Source organism: Arachis duranensis, chromosome 3 (assembly GCF_000817695.3).
Source record: "Arachis duranensis cultivar V14167 chromosome 3, aradu.V14167.gnm2.J7QH, whole genome shotgun sequence".
Lineage (NCBI taxonomy): Eukaryota > Viridiplantae > Streptophyta > Magnoliopsida > Fabales > Fabaceae > Arachis > Arachis duranensis.
The window spans coordinates 120,392,193-120,414,498 of NC_029774.3; the positions used below are offsets into that span (position 1 = coordinate 120,392,193).

Consider the following 22,306-nt stretch of genomic DNA (forward strand, 5'->3'; position numbering starts at 1 on the left):
ACATTATATTTCTCAGGGACATGAACATGACATAGGCATTACGCAATTACAATTCACAACAAAACGCAAACACAGGTTTGAAAACGAGAGGAGCAAAAACAAGGAAAAAAGTATCTTGTTTAACCAGTGATCTGAATGGGCTTAACATCAGGTTTCTTAACTTCTGCCTTGGGAACAGTGACAGTGAGAACACCATTCTCCATGGATGCCTTCACCTGATCCATCTTGGCGTTCTCAGGGAGCCTAAACCTCTGCATGAACTTGCCGCTGCTGCGCTCCACACGGTGCCAGGTGTCGTTCTTGTCCTCCTTCTCAACGTTCCTCTCTCCGCTGATCTGAAGGACACTGTTATCTTCGATCTCAACCTTCACTTCCTCCTTCTTCAGACCAGGAAGATCAGCCTTGAAGACATGAGCTTCGGGAGTCTCCTTCCAGTCCACACGAGTGTTGACGAACGCAGAATTGTCGGAAGAAGTAAGAGAGCTCGGGAATTGGAAGTCTTTGAAGGGGTCCCAAACGTCGAGGGAAAAAGGATCGAAGACGTTGCTCCTTCGGCCACCGAAGAAACTTGGAATCAGCGACATCTTTTCCTCTATTAGATGATATACTTGCTACTCCGAAAGATAGTGATTGTTGTTTGCTATCTGAGAACTGCTTCTGTATGCTTTCTTGATGATGAGCAAAGAGGACACATCGGGTATTTAAACTGCCATAGAGGACTCATCCGGTATTTTCTAGAAAGGCCTATTGATTCGTTAACTTTTTTTTTTCCTTTTTTAAGTATAAATAAGTAAATTTTTGTTTGGTAAATTCCAAGTTTCGAAGAGCTTCGAGTCTTTGGCTTTATTTGGATATAACAATTTTAGCCTTATAGAATCAAACAGAATGCTAACTCGTCCCAATGCCAAAATATTTCAGTCATTTACAGCATGCATATTTTGGTGAATACTATATACATTAAGACACTTTTTAATTTGAATATGGAAGATAAAGTGGTGTTAGACTCAGATGTGGGGAATTCAGGTGCTTTACAGCCATGTGGTGTCAGTGAAATGAACTCGGCCCATGCGAGTTCTTCCTTTCATAAAAAAATTGATAACAACAAACAACTCGGAGGGTCCGTTTTCTAGCTTCCGAAATTCATATTTGTTTACCCACAAGTCGGACCATGCGATTTGTTAAGCAAAATTTTAAAATCAAACAACTCGCATGGTCCGATTTGTGTACTCTGAATTTTTTCAAATTTTTTAACACAAATCGGACCCTCCGATTTGTGTACTCTGAATTTTTTTTAACTTTTTAAACACAAATCGGAGGGTCCGATTTGTGTATTCCCACAATTTTAAAAAACACCCAAAATTACCATATTAAAGTATATCACTCATTTTATTTCCATATTAAAATTTTTTAACCTACATTAAGAAGTGAGGTTGTTATTTCCAAATACGATATTATTATTTTTATTTTATGTAATTTTTTAAAAATTATTTTTAATTTTTGTTATTTTATTTTTTTAATAATAAAAAATTGTATTAAAAATTATTTAGAGATAACGTATAATAGAAAAGTAATATTATGAAATTAAAAGTAAGAATATCCGCTTCCCAAACATTAACAATATTTTCATTAATACAACGAATCATATCTAGGGCTGTCAAATGGGCTAGCTCGACCTATTTAGACCCGGCCTATTAAGTTCGTGGGTTAAACAGGCTGGCCCGTTTAAACCCGCTTTATTCGCGGGCAAGAATTTTCTAGCTCGGACCGTTTATGGTCAGCCCGATGGGTTAAACGGGTCAACCCGTTTATCATTTTATTTTATTTTTTGAAAAAAAATTTTGGCAAAAAATATTACTTTTAGGTCAAAAACCAATAAAAAACAATATTTTTTAGCTGGTGGGTCGGATTTTTGGGTCGAATCGGAAAAAATATTAGCTAAAAGTGCTATTTTTTAAAAAAATGTAAAAAAAAATTAAACGGGCCACTTGTTTAGCCCGCGGGCTAGCCCGTTTAACCCATCATTTTTTTCGGGTTAATCGGGCTCAGCTCGTTTAACCTGAAATTTAAACAGGCTTAATTTTAGAGGCAAAACCCGCCCATTTAAACGAGTAAACGGGCTGACCCGATGAATTTAGCCCATTTTAACGGCCCTAACCATATCATTGTAATTTACATTTCACATTTACTTGTAAAATATTCTCTTGTATAAAATCAATACATAATTTGATCATATTTAGATATTTTCCTCTTAGGTAAATATTCTCAAACGATAGCAAACATTATTTGTCAAAATTAAAAATTCATACATGACCAAAACATAAGCATATTAAACCTTCAATTTGGCTTTATTTTTTTTGGTTGAAGCACATGTTTCTATTAATTTAAATGTTTAATTACTCTATTATTTCATATAGTTTCGCAAAATTTTTAATTAGATCCCTATACTTTTTTCATTTTAATTGAGTCTCTATACCTTTTTTTATTTATGTCCCAACACCAAATTTTTTTTAGTTAAGTCTCTATACAATTAAGCCAATTACAACTAAGAGGGGTTTAATTAAAAAAAAATTGATGCATAGACCCAATTAAAAAGAAAAAAATATAGGAACCTAATTTAAAATTTTGCAAAACTATAGAGACCAATAAAGTAATTGAACCTAATTTAAACTATTAGTAGTTTAAAAGAATTTAGATCATTTAAAATAAAAATATTGATAAACTAATAAAATGAGAGATTAATTAATCACCGTTAAAATTGTAATTTTCATTATATATTTATATGTAAATTCTATTATTTTAATTTAAAAATAATTAATTTTTTATTTTATCATTTTAGAATAATTTGATCCAGTTCTGTTGAGTTAATAAATTAACTAAAATAAATAGTAATGACAAACATTATTTTTGGGCAAAATAAATAATTAGTGTTGATTAATTATAATTGCATATTACTAATTATTTATAAAATATTGCAGGCCAAAATGTGAATTACAGCCCAAATGGAATGAGAAATAAAACAAGGCTGATGGGTCAATAATGTAAACGAAGCCCATAAGAAAACAAGGCTGAAAAATCAAAACGGACAAAAAGGTAGTGATCCGATCCATGTTCTGGTACTTCATTTGGTTCAAATTCCTTCCATGTGCTTCAACCAAAAGCAACGTTCACCTTTGTAAATTGGTCAGAAACTCAGAAAAGTAAGAAAGAGAAAAATAGCTTCTTCCCTAAGCTAGTAACCAAAGAAGCAAGAGAGAGAAGGTTCAAGCTTGAAAGATAGAATGTCAAATCAACAAGTTCAAGCCAAATCAAGTTTAAGAAAAGATCAAAGGTAAACCATTTCCTTAGACATGCAACTCAATTTTTTCTCTTCTTCCCAACTCTCTGCTCAATCCGAAATGGGATACAAAGAAAAGTTGGTTTCTGTTCTTTTCTGCTGTGTATTCACGATCTCAAACTTGTCTTGGGGACCAAGTTAGTTTTCAAGGGTTCAGATTAAGTTGACAACTAGAAGACTTTTGTGGTTGCTGCTTTATGGCTTTCGGCCAAGATGAAGGAGTCAGAAACAAAGTTTCCACTCTAAGGTTTAATGAGAAAAAGTGAATCTGTGGGTTGGTGAAGCTCAAGGCTCAAGATGTTGACCTTGGAAGAAGAATCAAGCAACATGCAAGGAGATAAAAGAAGTTTGGTATTCATTCAGAAACCAAGGAGAGATAACCAGAGTATTGGGGTTTTGTTCTGAGAAGTGTTCTTTGAGAAAGTTCAACTAACTGGACAATGTAACCTAATCAAAAAGTGCATTCTGCCAGTATGAAGAACTGAATCAGAGGCTTACTAATCTGGTTTTCGCATAGCACAAAGGCTGTTGATGAAGTCAATCTCCTTCATATTTTACTGATTGTAATGTACTTTTCTAAGTTTATCTTTCTGTAATTTCTTGTGAGAAAAGGCATTGCGAGAAAACTCAAGTAAAATGCATGAGTGAAAAAAGACAGAGTAATACACTTGAGAGAAAAGTCTAGAGTTATTTTATGATTTCTTTAGGTTGGTTAAGTGTCTTGTATTTTGTACCTGTTAGGTATTCCTTTCTTAGTTGGGTTAGCACTAAGAGTGAATAGTTAGGTGTTAGCATAGCCAATGTCAAATTAGGTTAGAACTTGAGTGTGAAATTGGTGTATGTAATACTTTTAACTATAGTGAAAATTCCTCCATTGTTGTGGTAGGTTGCATAGCACAAGGCAACCGAACCAAGATATATGCTGGTGTTAGCTTTTCTTTTCTCTGCTGTGTTTCTGTTTTCTGATATTCATGAGACAAAAATAAATTATCTCATAAATTTTCGCTGCTGAGTACAAACAGAATCAGAATTAAAAGTTTTGTTTTAAAAGGTTATAACAGCAACTCAAAAGAAAGACATAAATTCAACCCCCTTCTCTAAACCTACCACAACCTTCAAGTTCATATATATTAAATTGGTAAGAATTTTTCCTTTTTTTTTTATATATCGGTAACTATGGCTGGGATTCGAACCTGAGATGTGGCTTCTGTGAGGCCAACATATTGGCCATTGGAGCAATGCCTCGGCCACATACTGGTAAGAACTTGAGTTCTATTATTTATTTGTTATTGGGCTCATTGTTTCATTTTAATCAATCCTTAAGCCCTTTAAGTCATGGGCTTCACACAAGAGGCTGTAATGTTGAATCTAGAGCCTTCTGTAAACGAAAAAAAAAAAAATCTAGAGCCTTCTTGTTGTATCATGTTCTATTTCTCTACTAGCCCCAGAGGAATCCAGAACAGCTTCGAATCGAATAGATGAAGAAATAAGTAGGATATTTCTAGAAGCTGCATCTTCATTCCGTTCCACCATTAATCACTATAAATACCTCTTGTCCTCTCTCACCTTCAACATCATCGGGCACAAGCATTGACAACGACAATTACACCTACATTCTCTGCTTGCAAGTTACAACCTTAATCATCAAACAAAGAGAAGATGTCGCTGATTCCAAGTTTCTTTGGTGGCAGAAGGAGCGACCCTTTCTCCCTCGACGTCTGGGACCCTTTCAGGGACTTCCAATTCCCGAGCTCTCTTACTTCTTCAGAGAATTCTGCATTCGTGAACACTCGTGTGGATTGGAAGGAGACTCCCGAAGCGCATGTGTTCAAGGCTGATCTTCCTGGTCTGAAGAAGGAGGAAGTGAAGGTTGAGATCGAAGATAACAGTGTCCTTCAGATCAGCGGCGAGAGGAACGTTGAGAAGGAGGACAAGAATGACACCTGGCACCGTGTGGAGCGCAGCAGCGGCAAGTTCATGCGGAGGTTCAGGCTCCCCGAGAACGCCAAGATGGATCAGGTGAAGGCATCCATGGAGAATGGTGTTCTTACTGTCACTGTTCCCAAGGCGGAAGTTAAGAAACATGATGTTAAGCCCATTCAAATTACTGGTTAAGCAAAAGTATGCAGTATACAGTGATCTAGTAATCTCTTGTTCTTGAATGCTGTAGTGTGCTTTCTGCGTGTCATGTGAATAAATGGGAAATTGAACGGTGAGGTTCTTGTATTGTATTTTCTGCGTGTTTTCGTAAATGCCGAATCAATTGGTCTTGTAACGTTTTTATATTATACATAGTTTAATAATAGCATAAGTAATTTTCAATACAACTTATATTCTAGCCTCTGGTTGGATGTTGAGGATGGTCTAATTCTATTCGTCTCTGTTTAAAGTGAACACACTGAACCAGAAACAATGCGATCTGTTGGTTAATTTAGCAGCTACTGAGTGAAATCTGAAGAAACAAAAGTTTAGGAAAAAAAATCCCCTCGGACAATCCTGATTTTTTATCGTACTTAAGGGGATATCATGTGAAAATTTAGCTACATATCTTTCGGCGGATAGATAAATAATACAACACTTAAAAACATATCATAATGCAAGAATATTAAAAGTATTTTAGTTTGATGAATTTTTAATTTAAAAGATTTTTATAATAAAAGAGTAAATATTTATGTTTCATTTAATGTATTTAAGTATTTCATTTTATTTAAAAAATATTATATATATTTTATATATATTTGTATGTCATTATATTTTTTAAAAATTTATTTTAATAAATAAATAATGAATATATACTATTATATTTATGTATTAGTGTCTGTGTCCTATAAAAAAACGCAGCATATAATAAATGTGATTTTCTATCAAAAGGGAAACAAAAAATTAGTTTGTCATCGTCCACTACTAAAATAAATTAAACGCACTATTATTAATTCTGCTGCTGCGTACTTGGACGTAAGTGGACTGAAGTTAAATTTAAGAGAACTAAAATAGTAGTAATAAAAAATTAGTTATGCTATATATATAAGTCTTTTTAATTTGTAAATTTTATAAATTGAGCCAAATTTAATAGAAGTTACGTTCACTCAAAAAAACATGTTAATACGCATCATATTTTTAAAGCGCTTTCTTATCATTATGAACGACTCTTTTTTTTTGATAAAAACTATAATTATTATTTTTTTTTTGCGTTTCTCCTCCTTTTTCTCTTCGTCTTCCTTCTTCTTCTTTTTTTTCTTTTGTTTTTCTCCTCCTTTTTCATCGTCGTGTTTCTCCTCCTTCTTCTTTTGATTTTGCAGTATTATGCATTTTTTTATTCTTTGTTTGTTTTTCCTCAAAAAAAATTATGAAAATATGAAATAAGAAGATGAAGAAATAGCAAAAAATAAGGAGGAGGAGAAAGATGAATAATTCTAAATTATGCAAAATTTATCAGAATAAAAATACATCCAAATATTTTTGTTTTACACTTAAATATATTCGTTTTACACCTAAATTTGCTGCAAATACAGAAATGAGTTATGTTACGTTTACACTAAAATTAACCACCAAAGTCAGTCACCAGTATAAAATACATACTGAAATACAAATAATCCATTGAAAATAAATTAAAGCACACATATATTTATACACAAATACATTAGTGGCTGATTTTAGTGACTGATTTTAGTATACAGTAAAATATTTTCTCTAATGCTGTATTTTTTTCTTCTTTTTCTTTTCCTTATTTCTTTCTTTCTTTTGGTTAAATGAATGTAAGTTTATTCTCTTCTAAGTAATTTTGCAGTATTACGTGTTTCTTCTTCTTCTTCTTCTTTGTTTTTATTCTTATTAAGAGAGTAAAACAAAAAAATTTGAGAAGGTAAAACAAAAGATAAAAGATGAATAAGAAAAAGAGAAGAAGAAGATGGTGATGATGATGAAAAAAAAAAGAAGCAGCAGAAGATGATGAGGATGAAGAGGAAGAGTTCTTAATTATGCAGAATTTATCATAATAAAAATACACCCAAATATCTTCATTTTACACTCAGATATCTTCGTATTACACCCAAATATCTTCATTTTACACCCAATTTTTCTACAAATACAGAAATGAGTTATGCACCGTGTACACTAAAATCAGCCACCAAAATTAACTACCAGTATAAAATATATACTGAAATATAAATATACATTAAAAATAAATTAAAGCACAGATGTATTTATATACAAATACATTGGTGGCTGATTTTAATAGCTGATTTTAGTGTATAAATAACATTTTTGTACAGAAAAATATTTTCTCTAATGTTGTATTTTTTCTTCTTCTTCTTTTTCTTATTTCTTTCTTTCTTTTAGTTAAATGAATGTAAGTCCATTATCTTTCAAGTAATTTTGCAGTATTATATGTTTCTTCTTCTTCTTTGTTTGATTTTTTTGTTTTTATTCTTATTAAGAAAGTAAAATAAGAAGAAATTTGAGAAGGTAAAACAAAAATAAAAAAATAAATAAAAAAAGAAAAAAAAAGATAGTGATGATGATAAAAAAAAGAAGCAGAAGATGAGGAGGAGACAGGAAGATGAAAAAGTTTAAATTATGCAGAACTTATCAGAATAAAAATACACATAAAATTCTTATAAATAAATCTAAATATCTTTATCTTACACCCAAATATCTTTAAGTTACACCCAAATTTGCTACAAATACAGAAAAATGTTTCCTATAATGTTATATTTTTTCTTCTGAATTGAACCACATCTCAACCACTTGATTGGATTCAAAACAATAAAAAAATTTTGATTTCCCTACTTCAAATCCAGCTAAGGGATTTGTCTTCTCGGTTGGAGATATTTTCAATTTCCATTTTCCCTCTCTGCTACATGTAATCAATTGATTCTTAATTTCGTTTTCCTTTTTATTTGTGCTCCGAACTCTTGTAGAAAAACCTACAGCCTTCGCATAATTTTTGTAGAATTTTGCAGTATCTTCAAAGGTGTTAAAAGTCATCTCAACCTTGGATACAAACTGCTCATCAACACCACAGATTTGTTGCAAAATACACCCAAAATACACCATATTAAAACAAGTATATATAAACTATAGAATGCAAATACAACTATAAAACCATCATAAAAAATATCAAAAATTAGAGTCATGAATCATCAATAAACAGAAACTAAACACAATAAGACAATTCATCCTCAATGAGATGAAAAGTTATAAACTGTAAATACACCCAAACTTTCATGAAATACACCCAAATATTCTTGATTTACATCCCTCATATAAAATGTAGAAAATTCATTAGAACTAGTACATTAGATTCAATTTAAACAAGGAATAATAAACAGCGAATTTCACAGACAATGTTCCCGCATTATTTAGCTACACAATCATAAACTATTAACTGGATTCAAATTCAGATTCAATTATTAACTGGAATTAAACCACACCTCAGAAATTTTATTTGATTCAAATTCAAAATTCATTTCGCTCTGATTCAGTTGATAATTTGAAGTTGAAACATTCATTATTTTCAAAACAATTTCAGAGCTTAATTTCAGAAACAATGGAAAACGAGAAAAATGAAGAAAGAAAACAGAAAAAAAAAACTTACATAAACGGAGAAGGAGAAGGGAGAGAGAAATGTACGAAAGAGATCGAAGAGAGAAGACAAGAAAACGTAGAGGGAATTTAAAAAAGGAAACAAAATCTTTTCGAAAAAGAAAATTATATATTCGCGCGTTGATTGATTGAAAAATATGTTAAGGAGGCGCGTGAAACATACGTGCCATAAGAAACGCGTCTTAGAGATTAGGGATTTTCAAGACTTGTATGACTTATATATTGAAAAGGCTTGTATTTGGATTAATTCTAAAAAAATAATATGTTAATTTAAATTTAAAAAAAGATTAAATACAATATTTGTTGTGTTATTCAGAGTACAATCTTAAAGATTTTAATTTTTTTTTTACTTTGATACAAAATATAACAATATAAGCTAATATTTTTCATTTTTGTTTAATTTTTTATATTTCTTTCATCGATTTAAGAATTATTACCTATGGTACTTTTTTGTTATCCTTTTTTAGCAACAATATTGATATTCTTTTTAATTTATCTTTTTTATACTCATCTTTAATCGAATTCATTCTTTTCTTCTTAATAAAAACTGCATAAAAATTACAATTAAAATTGAATCAATAAATTTTAATACAAAATGCTAAAACAGAATAATTCATAATAGAAAACAATTCAATTTAAAAATGTCAAATAAAATATATATTAATAATACTAAAGAGATAAAAAAATTATTTAATATTTATTAATTATAATTATTATAATAATTAATAAATATTAAATAAAAAATTATGATTATTTTTAACTATTTTTTTGTTATCAAATATTTTTGTAATTGAAATGGGAATATAGTATGAACAAATATAATTTACATGTCAGTGTAGTTTAATAATCATTAGAGTTTTTATATATTGCTTGGTTAGATGTTCATAAACCATAATTTATGGGATTTATGTGATGATTAAAATTTCAATTTCAAAACACACACTATAGTCTTATTATCAATTAGTCTAAGTAATTTACCATTATTGGTTGAAGATACTAAGTTGTTTCTTCGAATTCTAGATATGAAGGAAGAATATAATTACATGAGTAATCAATCTCCAAAAAGTTTAGTTAGACAAATTAATTGTTAATAACTTTTAATTATTAAATCAGCTTTTAATATTTTATTTTGTTAGATATATTAATTTCTACGTTAAATTTATGTAAAAAATTAGACAAATGAATTATTATTATTTAATAAAAGACACAATAATTTTTAAGAATATTTTAATTCTTATGTCAATATTTTTATATAGACAAATAATTTAATGCGAGAATTTATCTATCTAACGAAATAAAAATTTTAAAAATTGATTTGATGATTAAAATTTATTGATGACTAAATTCAATTATAAATTATTTATGAACTGATATGGGATATTTATTCGTAGAAAATTAAAAAAAAACACTATAGTTTATGGGGCAATTTACATAAATAAAATGAATGAAAGAAACTGTGACGTAAATACAACATTCTGAAAAATCATACGCAAATAGAACAAACCTAATTATATGTAATTCGTGCAAACTAATACGGAACCTGGATACACGTAATTCGCTATACTTTGTCGAGGATTACGTTGAGAAGCTAAAAACTCATAAACCGCTACACCCTGTAGCGGTTTATGAATAGATAGGCCCGAAACCTATTCCGCTACACCCTCTAGCGGATTATGAAGAGAGTGGAAGCTTTGAAGATGCCTATATATACCCAGCAAGTTGTGTAGAGTGTCATTTTCATTCATTCATAACTTGAGGAATGGAGAGTGAGGAGAGTTTTTTGATGTTAGTGCACTCTTCTAGAAAAATAAAAAAGAGTAAGAGGCACGGTGTGAAGTTTACCGATAGGGAACCACTAAGTATTTTTATCAGGTCATCAGATACACTGTTGGATCTAAAGACCGCTATATTGCAGAAGTTGGGCGCGTGTGGCACAAAGTGGCTGAAGAAGCTGTTCTACAAGATTCCTATTGCGATTGTGTCAACCGGCGTGCAATATGAAACATTTGTGTTACGATCAGATGAAAATATGCAGGTGTTGTTTCATTGTCACCGAAGTTTTCCGAAAGTGAGGATACATGAGTTGTTTGCGAAGTTGGAACGTGACATCGATAGTTCTGGGGCATCCGTGCCAAACCCTTAGTCCACCACGATGGGGGTGCCTCTACCTCGATGCCCGTCGTTGCAGCTGAGTGTTTGTTGGAGTATGTAACTGGTCCATTTGAGGTATTCACCTCAGCCCATCCATCTCCAGATGTTGGACGTGAGGGTGAACCGGATCGGGTTGAAAATGCGATGCTAGAGGATGATTTGGATGAAGAGCTTGCTGACATTGGAGGGGACAACGATGATGAAATTCCGACAAACCCAGCAACATGTCAACCACCGTCAAGTGCCAGCACACATGAGCAACCTGCACATTTTTCTACCCTGAACCTGGAAGTTGTCGGCCAACCGGCGGAGTCAGTTCCAACCTTTTGGGGTCAAGGTTTGCGCGAGGAAAATTCTGTAGTTGAGTTTCAAGTTGGCTAATCTTTCCACAGTAAGGAGGAAGTTGTTCTTAGTGTAAAGGATTATAGCATTCGCCGCGGTGTTGAGTACAGAGTGATGGAGTCGGATCATCTTAAGTACCATGGGAGATGCAAGGAGTTCGGCAAGGGTTGCACGTGGATGATTCACATCAGCCTCGAGCGTGAAAGGGAACCTGGGAGGTTTGACGGTACAACGGACCATACACATGCTTGGCTACATCGATATTAAGCGACCACCGACATCTTGATTATCACATGATCTGTGCGAAAACAACATACGGGTTTAGGCCAACTTACAGGAAGACGTGGTTGGCAAAACAGAAGGCAGATCCGCAAGGACCATGATTGGGAATTTTTTTATCGTCTTTCTCCGAGGAAGAGGCGAAACATAATCAACTTGAATTCGGGACAGCTATTCGAAATCTTAGTGAAAGACTGGATTTATTATCTCATGTTTGCTTTTCGTGAAAAAATACCAATTGAAGTGGAGGTTTTCTTCAAACAACAAGGGGCTGGGTCAACTGCTCAATCAAATGATATTGAGCATGTTTCCCATCTCTTCTTGAGAAACAAGCTAGATATACAGGGACTGGGAAGAGTCCTATGCTGAGCTACCTCGTTGGATCCTTGGTGTGCAGTCTACCATGGAGGGGGACCGTTGCCTTGTTGAAGATGTCTCCGATTTGAGTCGGTGATGATGTTGACTCCTCAAGCGTGTACTTTCACCGTCTTTTCTGGACGTTTTCTCCTTGTGTTGAAGCTTCCCGACATTGCAAGCCATTGGTCAGCATAGACAGTACTCATATGTATGGCAAGTATGGCGGGACTTTGCTCCTAGCCATTGGCCAAGATGGGAACTCCAACATCTTTCCTATTGCTTTCACTATCGTGGAGGGAGAAAATGCCGAGTCGTGGTCTTTCTTCCTGACCAACCTGCGCCAACATGTGACTCCGCAGCAGGGGATACTGGTAATCTCGGATAGGCACAACGGCATCAAGGCTACACTAGAGAACCTTAACAGTGGGTGGTTACCCCCTCATGCGTATCGAGCATTTTGTATTCGGCATGTTGCAGCTAACTTCGCACTCAGTTTCAAGGGCACGGATGCAAAGCGTTTGCTTGTGAACGCTGCTTATGCAAAGACTGAGGCAGAGTTTCACTATTGGTTTGACATAATGCGAACTGAGAATCTGGCAATGTGTGATTAGGCGAACAGAATAGAATACGATAAGTGGACTCAGCACCAGAATGGTGGCAGACGATTCGGTCACATGACGACCAATATATCTGAGTGTGTTAATTCTGTTCTGAAGGGTACACGGAATCTTCCGGTTACTGCCCTGGTAAAGTCCACATATGGTCGGCTAGCGGAGTTGTTTGTGATTGGTGGTCAGACGACAGAGGCTTAGTTGGCCAGCGGTGCCAAGTTTTGCCAGTCTTTTATGAGGGTGATGGAGCGCAACTTGAGAGACTCCAAGTGCTTCACTGTCACCCTATTCGATAGACACCAGTCTGAGTATACCGTTGCCGAGACGACACCAATTGGGACCTTTTCACTTGGGACGTGCCGAGTTTCCCTTCAGGATCGTACATGTGACTGTGGATACTTTCAGGCTCTCCATTATCCATGTTGCCATGCGATTGCATGTTATGCCCAGTCATGGCTTGACTGGTCTATCTATGTCGACGAAGTCTATACCATGCAGAAGGTGTTCAGGGTGTACCAGATGGGTTTTGTGCCGCCAATACCAGAGGGACTTTAGCCACTTTATGATGGTCCGACCGTTATTTCGGATCCTAGCTTGAGGCGTTGTCATGATGGGCGACCGAGGTTCCAGCAGAATCCGGAAAAACATGGATGAGGCCGACCTTAATCGACCGAAGTGATGTGGGCTCTGCAGACAGGCTGGGCACACGCGTAGATCTTGCTCCCAGAGAGGCTCCACCATTGCTGGTAGTTCGTAGGACTTGTAGTGTTTATGCTTTTAGTTTTTGAATTTTATTTTCTCATGTAGCGATTTACATTTTTTGGGTGTTAGTGTTAGTGCCTTGGGTGTGTTACTGTTAGTTTCGACCTATTTGTATGACTTATGTTATTTTTATTTCCTGTTAGTGTTAATGACTTGTGACTATTATATTTGTATGACTTATGTAGTAATTACTCCGTGTTAGTGTTAATGCCTGGTGGCTATTATATTTGTACGACTTATTGCTTATGACAAGTATATTTTTATAATTTCGTACATTTTGCATCACGAGTTGTTACTATTATACTGGTATTCATGAATATATTCCAAAGCTTCCACTCTCTTCATAAACCACTAGAGGGTGTAGTGGAATAGGCTTCGGGCCCATCTGTTCATAAATCGCTACAGGGTATAACAGTTTATTAGTTTTTAGCTTCTCAACGTAATCCGTGACAGGGTGTAGCAGATTACGTGTATCTAGATTCCGCGTTAGGGTTTTGCGAATTACATATAATTGGATTTGTTGCATTTGCGTCTGGTTTTTCAGAATGTTGTATTTGCGTAATAGTTTCTTTCATTCATTTTATTTATGTAAATTGCTCTAGTTTATGGAGCACATGATATTGTGATAATAATTAGAATTGGTAGGATGACCGCATTTATAAATTACAGATAAGTTATAATTTTAGATAATAATCAAAATTTCATAGAATAATTAACATAAAAAAGAGAAAATAATACTAATCCCAGTATTAATATTAATATTGGGCTACAGAGAAGGTTTTTTTGGAGTAAAGAAAATGGAAACAACGGTATACCACTAGTGAGATGGGATATGGTGCAAGCTCCGAAAAAGTTATGTGGTTTAGGTGTGGGGGATGCTTTAATCAGAAACGCATCGCTTCTATTCAAGTGGTGATGGCGCTTTTCAAAGGAAGATTGCCCGCTGTGAAAGAAGATTGTATGTTCTTGTAACCATTTGGACCAACTTTGATATTGTCAAAATAGCCATTACCGTCAAGAGGTAGCCCTTGGAAAGACATTTGCCAGCTTAATGTTAAAGAGCAACAGGTAAGAGATATGATGATCAGTGGTCTATCTATAGAAGTGGAAAATGGCAGATGTATTCGATTTTGGGAGGACGATTGGTTACAAAGTGGCTCTTTGAAAGATAGTTTTTTGAGACTATTCTCTGTGTCAAATCAATAAGGATCTGTCATAGGGGACTGTGGGTTCTGGGATGGGCTAGAGTGGGTATGGAACTTTCAATGGAGGAGAGATTTATTCCAATGGGAGCTGGAGCTGCTCAATCAACTTCATGAGCGGCTACAGCTGGCTAGACTATCATCCGATAAAGAGGATACATTTATATGGAAATTTGACAGAACAGGTGTTTTTTCTACTAACTCTTTTGTGCAGGTGGTACAGAAAGAGACTCTCTCAGAGGACATCACAAGCTACAGTTTCACCAGTACCATATGGAGAGGATCGGTTCCTCCAATAGTTAAATTGTTTGCTTGGTTTGTCTTAGTAGGCAGAGTCAGCACGAAAGAGAGACTCAATAGACTAGGAATTATAAATTATGGTGATAATATGTGTGTTATGTGCAAAAAAATAGAATTTGTGCATCATCTTTTTCTTGGCTGTGAGTTTACATGACAGGTGTGGTGTGCTTGGCTGACGAGGGCTGATAGAGCTTGGGTTGTTCCAAGAACGGTCAAAGAGCTGTTTTAGAGCTGGATTGAAGCGCTTGGTCGTAACTCACTGAAAAAGAAGTGGCTGATATGATTTTTTGCAGTAATCTGGAATATCTGGCTGGAACGGAATAGCAGAGTTTTCTGGAGCTGCGAGACAGGTGTTGATGAAATAAAAAATAACTCGTTTTTGAGCTACAGAGAATGGTGTGGTGTGGATCCGTTCGGTTGTTGACGGCAACGCCGGAGATGACAACGGATTGTACCTTGCATCTCACTAGATTTGTCGATGCTAACTGGGATACTTGTGCCGATACTCGTCGCTTCGTTTCCGGTTATTGTTTCATGCTTGGAACTCTCTTATTAGCTGGAAGAGTAAGAAGTAAACCACAGTTTCTAAGTCCTCTGCAGAAGCTGAATATAGGTCTCTTGCTGTTGCCACTTGTGAAGCTAGTTGGTTATCTTTCTTAATGGATTTTATTGGTTTGCTGCTTCAAAAATCTATCACTCTATTTTGTGACAACCAGTCAGCCATTCACGTTGCCAATAATCCAATCTTTCATGAAAGAACCAAACACATTAAAGTGAACTTCCACATTGTTCGTGAAAAGCATTTGTCTGGTCTCATTCATCTTATGTCAGTTCGTTTCACCAAAGCTCTGCCACCGGATCCTTTTCTTGCTAATGTTTCCAAGCTAAGATTGTTAAAATTCTAGCTTGCAGGAGGGTATTACCTAAATTATTTCTTTATCAATAGGATAATTCTCCACATATAAGCGTTTTTTTATACAAGTCTTTACAAGTCATTTATATTAACGCGCTTCGAACCGTTACTGCACGTTCTTCTTCTTGTTGCACGTTCTTCTTCCTCTTCTTCTTCTTCTTCTTCTCTTTCGTTTCTTGCCTTCTCTTTCTCCTTCTTCATTTACGTGCTTTTCTCTGTTTTCTTTCTTTGTTATTCTCGATTTTCATTATTTTTTGACATCAAGCTCTGAAATCATTTTTGAAGAAGAAGAAGCAGCAGAAGATGAGGAGGAGAAAGAGAAAGAGTTCTGAATTATGCATAAGGTGTACTTCAACGAATTTTGGGTGTATTTCTTAAATCCTTTGGGTGTATTTTTGTAATCTTTTGGGTGTATTTCTGTAATTGTTTGGGTGTATTTCTGTAATCGTTTTTCTGAAGTTCCATTATCTTCAAAACAATTTCAAAGCTTGATTTCAAAAACCATGAAAATCGAAAAAAAAAAACGAAGCAAGAATACTAGTGATAAACGCAGGTAAAACAACGAATGAAAAGGCAAAGAGAAAATGCACGAAGAAGATCGAACAAATTTGGCAAGAAACTCGTTTTCATGGAGGAAGAAGAAGAAGAGTCGTTCATAATGCATGGTGAGTAGCGCGTTTTGGAAACAGGAAGTGGTTGAATAACTTGCGTATTATTGGGCTTATGTCAACTTGTAAGACTTGTAAGTCAAAAAGGCTTGTATGTGTAGCATACCTCTTATTAATAATATGTTTACTATTGTAATTATTTTTTTAGTGAGAGTACATAAGGAGTACATAGTATATAAAGGGTAATAACTCAAGAAATATTTTTTAAGAAAATTTTTCATTCTCTTCAACAATGAGAAGAACTTATTTTTCTCCCTCTCTTAGTCCTTTCTGGTTCATCAAACCATCAACATCACAATTTGAACAGTTTAGGACATGAGATTTTTTTTCAGTGTTTGTAACCTGAGAAAGAACTACACTCCATTTAAGGAATGCAAAAAGAAAACACTCAACATTTTAGAAAATAATTTCTAAACAAAATAAGAAGAAAAGTAAAAGTAATTGACGAATTTTGCTCGATAAAAGCTACAAAAACATAGAATTTAGTTGAAGAATTCTATGTAAGTAACCTTTAAATATATTGTCCTCATTGCTCCCCTTTTTTGGGCATAAACCTCTTTACTCTAAATTTGCTAACACATCTTACTACAAACCCACTTAATCGCAAGTTAAACAACACTAATTCAAAAACAGAATATTATTGTAGTCAAAGCTTTTAAAATCATTACATTGCATCAAAAGGTATAGTTTCCTAAAGAACAGTAGATAATAAATTGCATAATTTCTCATGATTTGTTTCATGTCCCAAGTCTTAAATTTAAAATAACGTGACAAAGGCGGAGGCAGCAAGTAACTTTTTCAACATGATGATATGGTAGATCTTAATGGCCATAATTAAAGTTTTCCTTTATTAAATGATTAGACCTCGTTTGAGTGTCACTAACTACTATGTACACGCAGCCTACTAACTCTCAATAATGTTTTCTATAGCTGCAGTTCAAACGGAGAAATGGTTGATTTTACTCTCTCCTACTAAAAAAACCAAGGCACAAATCAAGCTAGATCCACCCCTCCCATACTCAACGGCTAAGAAGACTTAAGAGTTGTATAAAAGAAACTATAAGTCATATCACAAACTTAAACTCTATGTATTATTAAAACTGATATATTATTCTTAGTCATTGCCTTTAATTATTTATTAATAAATCTAAACAAAATAGAAGCCTAAATGCTTGAACTCGTGTATTCAATTCTTGTAGATGAAAGGAATGATTGAGAAATTGAAATCAGTATTATTACTTTTAGATAAACTTCATTAACAAATAAAAAATTAGTAAAATACAGAAATTAGTATTATTACATACTAAATACACATGCGCTAAGTGCCTATTGCAGTAACTTTCACATTATAAAGTAATTCTCATTGTAAAAGCACCAAGACACTTTTATATTCATTTATTGAATAAATCAACCGAAACATGAATAAATAAAGGGATTACAATTCAGAGATTTTAGCTAAGGACTTAATAAGAGTTTAAAAAACATATCACATATGAAATAGCCAACTATACAACAAGACTCCAAACTTTGTAACAAACAACATAGTTCCAAATAAATTTTACGAAAAAATCCCTTGCAATTAATAATCCCAAACCCATTTCATTGTTTTAATAAATCCCTAGCAATCGATTTATTGAGGATCAAGTTTAGAGACAGAAATACCTTAATGAAGTCAATTACCTTACTGTTGCTATGAAAGCATTGCCTACAATTCAAAAGCAAGGATAATTGGTAAGGCAAAGCACATCCCTCACTTTTTCATCAACACAGTTCTTGCAAAATACAAAAATATTTATAACTTAATCTAATTATGTAAAACATAGAAAAGATAGAGAGAGTGGTGTCTAATGACCATAAACTCTTAAAAGGAATTGTATATTTACATATAAAAACATATATAAACTACGTTTGAATCGATAGAAAGTAGAAAAATAAAATGGAATAAAACAGGATAAATTGTACGAAACAGGATGTAATAATACAATTATTTGTATAAAATAATAATATTTATAATTATATTTTATCATATTTCCTTCCATAATTAGAGGTAAGAAAAGTGAAGGATAAGAAATAGCTATGTTGGATAAGAAATGGTTAAGGGCCCAGAGGATACACCTGGATATTGGGTTGTCACAGGTGCAAAGTTGTGTGTGGATAATGGCAGAATCTCAATCAAAGCCAAGTATTCTTTGTTGACTATTATACCAGAAGAAGCTATAGAGTAAGTAGCATTCGGGATTATAATATAGGATTACAATGTATGATTTAATATTATAGTCTGCTGTAAATACGTAACTTATATTGTATGATTCATTCAAAAATGAGTGTCATCTTATGCAAAGTGAGAGAGATTTGTTTTGGCATAACTGCCATCAATAAAAAAAGTATCTGAATTTCGAAACACACAAAATCGTGTCGTTTTTCCCTTTTCGCTGATCCTGATATCTAACTCTACAAGTGGGCAACAGAGACTTAAGTTTGCAACTTGGTATATCAGCAAATGCAACATGACACATTTGGCGAGTTCTATAGAAGTATATAATGATTGATATGGGGTGCGGATATGGTACTCAACAAAAATAAGTTGAATGAACGTCACATGTTAAAGGAGGACTCTTGTATTTAGTCAAGGTTCAAAATCTGTTAAAGAGTTCCTCCACGGCACCGTACTTGTGGAAATTTTAATAGGATACGATCAGATTAAGATTACATGGGAAAGAAAGTTTGGATTTGTGTAAAATTTTACTGCTGCTTTGACAGAAAAATGGGTCCAAATAACAGCTTCAAACACGTAACCGTTTTAACGGTAAAAACTGAACCAAAAGAAAATGAGAAAAATTTTCCCATGAGAAAGGTAATTGCTTTTAATTACAACTCAGGTAAATATAAAATAATAAAGAAAATTTTCTACATGCAATCTGCTAGCACGCTGGCCTTTTTTTTTTAAAATAAATTAAGAAAGTAAAATGTTCTAGAGGGAAATGGGGAAATCAATGGAGTAATTAAGAAGAAAAACCAAGAGATGAAATTTCAAATCCCTCAACTGATAAAAGAAGGAAATTATTATTATTCACATGCACTACATACTTGATTACATCTCATATCACAATAATCTTGCTTTCTTACTTACCACTACTACATGATTTATATTTCTCAGGGACATGAACATGACATAGGCATTGCTCAATTACAATTCACAACAAAACGCAAACACAGGTTTGAAAACGAGAGGAGCAAAAACAAGAGAAAAAGTATCTTGTTTAACCAGTGATCTGAATGGGTTTAACATCGGGTTTCTTAACTTCTGCTTTGGGAACAGTGACAGTGAGAACACCATTCTCCATGGCTGCCTTCACCTCATCCATCTTGGCGTTCTCGGGGAGCCTGAACCTCCGCATGAACTTGCCGCTGCTGCGCTCCACACGGTGCCAGGTGTCGTTCTTGTCCTCCTTCTCAACGTTCCTCTCTCCGCTGATCTGAAGGACACTGTTATCTTCGATCTCAACCTTCACTTCCTCCTTCTTGAGACCAGGAAGATCAGCCTTGAACACATGAGCTTCGGGAGTCTCCTTCCAGTCCACACGAGTGTTGACGAACGCAGAATTCTCTGAAGAAGTAAGAGAGCTCGGGAATTGGAAGTCTTTGAAGGGGTCCCAAACGTCGAGGGAGAAAGGATCGAAGACGTTGCTCCTTCGCCCACCGAAGAAACTTGGAATCAGCGACATTCTCTTCTTTTCTTTTTGTGTGATCGAGTAGAAAATGATGTGTGTGTGATTGATTACGAAATACTTTGTTGTCTTGCTAGCGTGATGCAGAGGAATGAAGATACTTGAGGTATTTAAACGCTGTGGAGGAGGAGTCAGGTATTTTCCAGAAAAGTCTATCCAGTATCTACCAATTATTCCTTCACAAGATGTTGAAACCTCCAAAACCTTCCAGATTCTTCAGGTTCCACGTAGAACCCTCTGGCTTACCTCTATTTTCTTTTTTGGGTCTTGCTGGCTTACCTCTATTTCCCTCTTGGTCATGGCTGGCTTACCTCTTAATCTCGTATGACTAATAGAGTATGTTTTGAAGCCCAAATTGTTTTTTGGGCCTACGATAGGAAGACGAATCTTTAAATGTTACATTTAGGGCCTGACCAAAGGCTGAAAGGAAAAAAGAAATAAGTGTTCAAGACAAACAAAGAAACAAAAAAGTTGATAAATACCGACTCTGAAAAAACAAAAAGAAAATCAAAGAAATTTTATTTATGACTCAATTTTGTGAACAAACATGAGCTTTCTCCTACTTCCACATAGTTAGCTTTTAAATTAAATAGTTGCACAATTGTGCAAATTATTAGTCATCACACGTATTGAATAATCAATAATCATATACTTTACAAATACTTTTAGATAATTTTAGTCATATCTTTATTATCTTTCATATCAAAAATCATATAACTATCAATCAATCAAGTACATCATGGTGAATTATATTAGTATTAATACTAGAATTAGTATTATTTTCTCTTTTTGTATGTTAATTATTCTACGAAATTTTAATTATTATCTAAAATTATAGCTTATTCTGTAATTTCTAAACGCGGTCATCATACCAATTTTAATTATTATCTCAATATCATGTGTTCCATAAACTATAGTGCCTTTTTTTAAATTTTCTACGAGTAAATATCTCAGATCAGTTCCCAATAATTTATAATTGGATTTAGTCATTAATAAATTTTAATTACCAAATCAAATTTTAAACTTTTATTTTTTTAATTATTATAATAATTAATAAATATTAAATAAAAAATTTTGATTGATACTATTTTTTTTGTTATCAAATATTTTTGTAATTGGAATAAAAATGATAGTATGAACAAATATAATTTCCATGTCAGTGTAGTTCAATAATCATTAGTTTTTATATATTACTTTGTAAGATGTTCATAGACCATAATCTATGGGATTTATGTGATGATTAAAATTTTAATTTTAAAATACACAGTATAGTCTTATTGTCAATTAATCTAAGTAATTTACCCTCATTGTTTGAAGATACTAATTTGTCTCTTTGAATTCAAAATATGAAGAAAGAATATTGTTATAATGGGTAACTGGAGATTAATAGGCTGGACTGGTAAGGTAGGTCTAATCGTCTGCTGGAGGAGGTCTCCGACTTGATTCGCGTTAGGGAGCCGCCGTCCGACTTGTATGTATGAAAAAATGGGGTGTGGTACTTGCAAGGACACTCCGATGCCTAAGTCAGCAAAGGGCTTTACAGGTTTATAGAGTATTGGAACTTAGAGATACCTGATGGGTGCCAGTGTATTTATAGTGGTGAACTAATAACCACCGTTGGAATAGTTCCACCTTTTAAGGAGGATAACCGTCCCTTTATTTTAGGGAAGTTGAGATATGACTTCTGGAAGTGATCCGAGAGATTTTAGGGACAGTTACTTATTTGAATAAGTATTATTTGCCAGTTATCTTTCAGGCCCCACTTCTCGGAAGCGAAGTAGGCGTAGAGTCCGACCTCTTTGAAGGAGGTCGATTGTCAGCAAAGGCAATTCTTTGGATTGGGCCTTCTTAGCTTATTTGGACTTGGACCTTAATGTTTAGGCCAGGGTATGAACAGTGCCCCTACTCGAGTCCGATCTCTTTCATTTACGAGTTAGGCTCGAGTATTTGAACTTGGGCTTGTAGCCGACGTGATTTAAATTTCTCAACAGTTGCGTCTAATCAAACATCGCGTTCGTTAGAGGTTGCGTATTTATGCGTGAGGAGCAGTTTCAT

General features: G+C 34.1%; 2 protein-coding genes across 5 annotated transcripts in view; one reads left to right on the top strand and one right to left on the bottom strand.

Annotated features, from left to right (window-relative positions):
- Positions 1–22,306, bottom strand: part of LOC107480777 (17.3 kDa class I heat shock protein) — a 38,234-nt gene continuing 15,928 nt past the window's right edge. The window contains exons 2-3 of one of the 4 annotated variants that reach the window (XM_052259166.1): positions 19,914–20,029; positions 1–249 (exon numbers count right to left, since the gene is read on the bottom strand). In XM_052259166.1, coding sequence (XP_052115126.1) covers positions 120–249; positions 19,914–20,029 — 246 coding nt within the window. In that variant the 3' untranslated portion in view covers positions 1–119. Of the gene's footprint in view, positions 250–19,567; positions 20,479–22,306 lie in introns of those variants that run through there. The other 3 variants (XM_052259165.1, XM_016100948.3, XM_016100949.3) reach the window with 3 other exon arrangements.
- Positions 4,740–5,622, top strand: LOC107480778 (17.3 kDa class I heat shock protein). The gene has a single exon (XM_016100950.3). It carries the CDS (start codon positions 4,994–4,996, stop codon positions 5,447–5,449), a length of 456 nt encoding a protein of 151 aa, XP_015956436.1. The 5' UTR covers positions 4,740–4,993; the 3' UTR covers positions 5,450–5,622.

Excerpts from the sequence above, each read along its gene's own strand:
- LOC107480778 (XM_016100950.3), top strand. The coding sequence starts at position 4,994 with ATGTCGCTGATTCCAAGTTTCTTTGGTGGCAGAAGGAGCGACCCTTTC.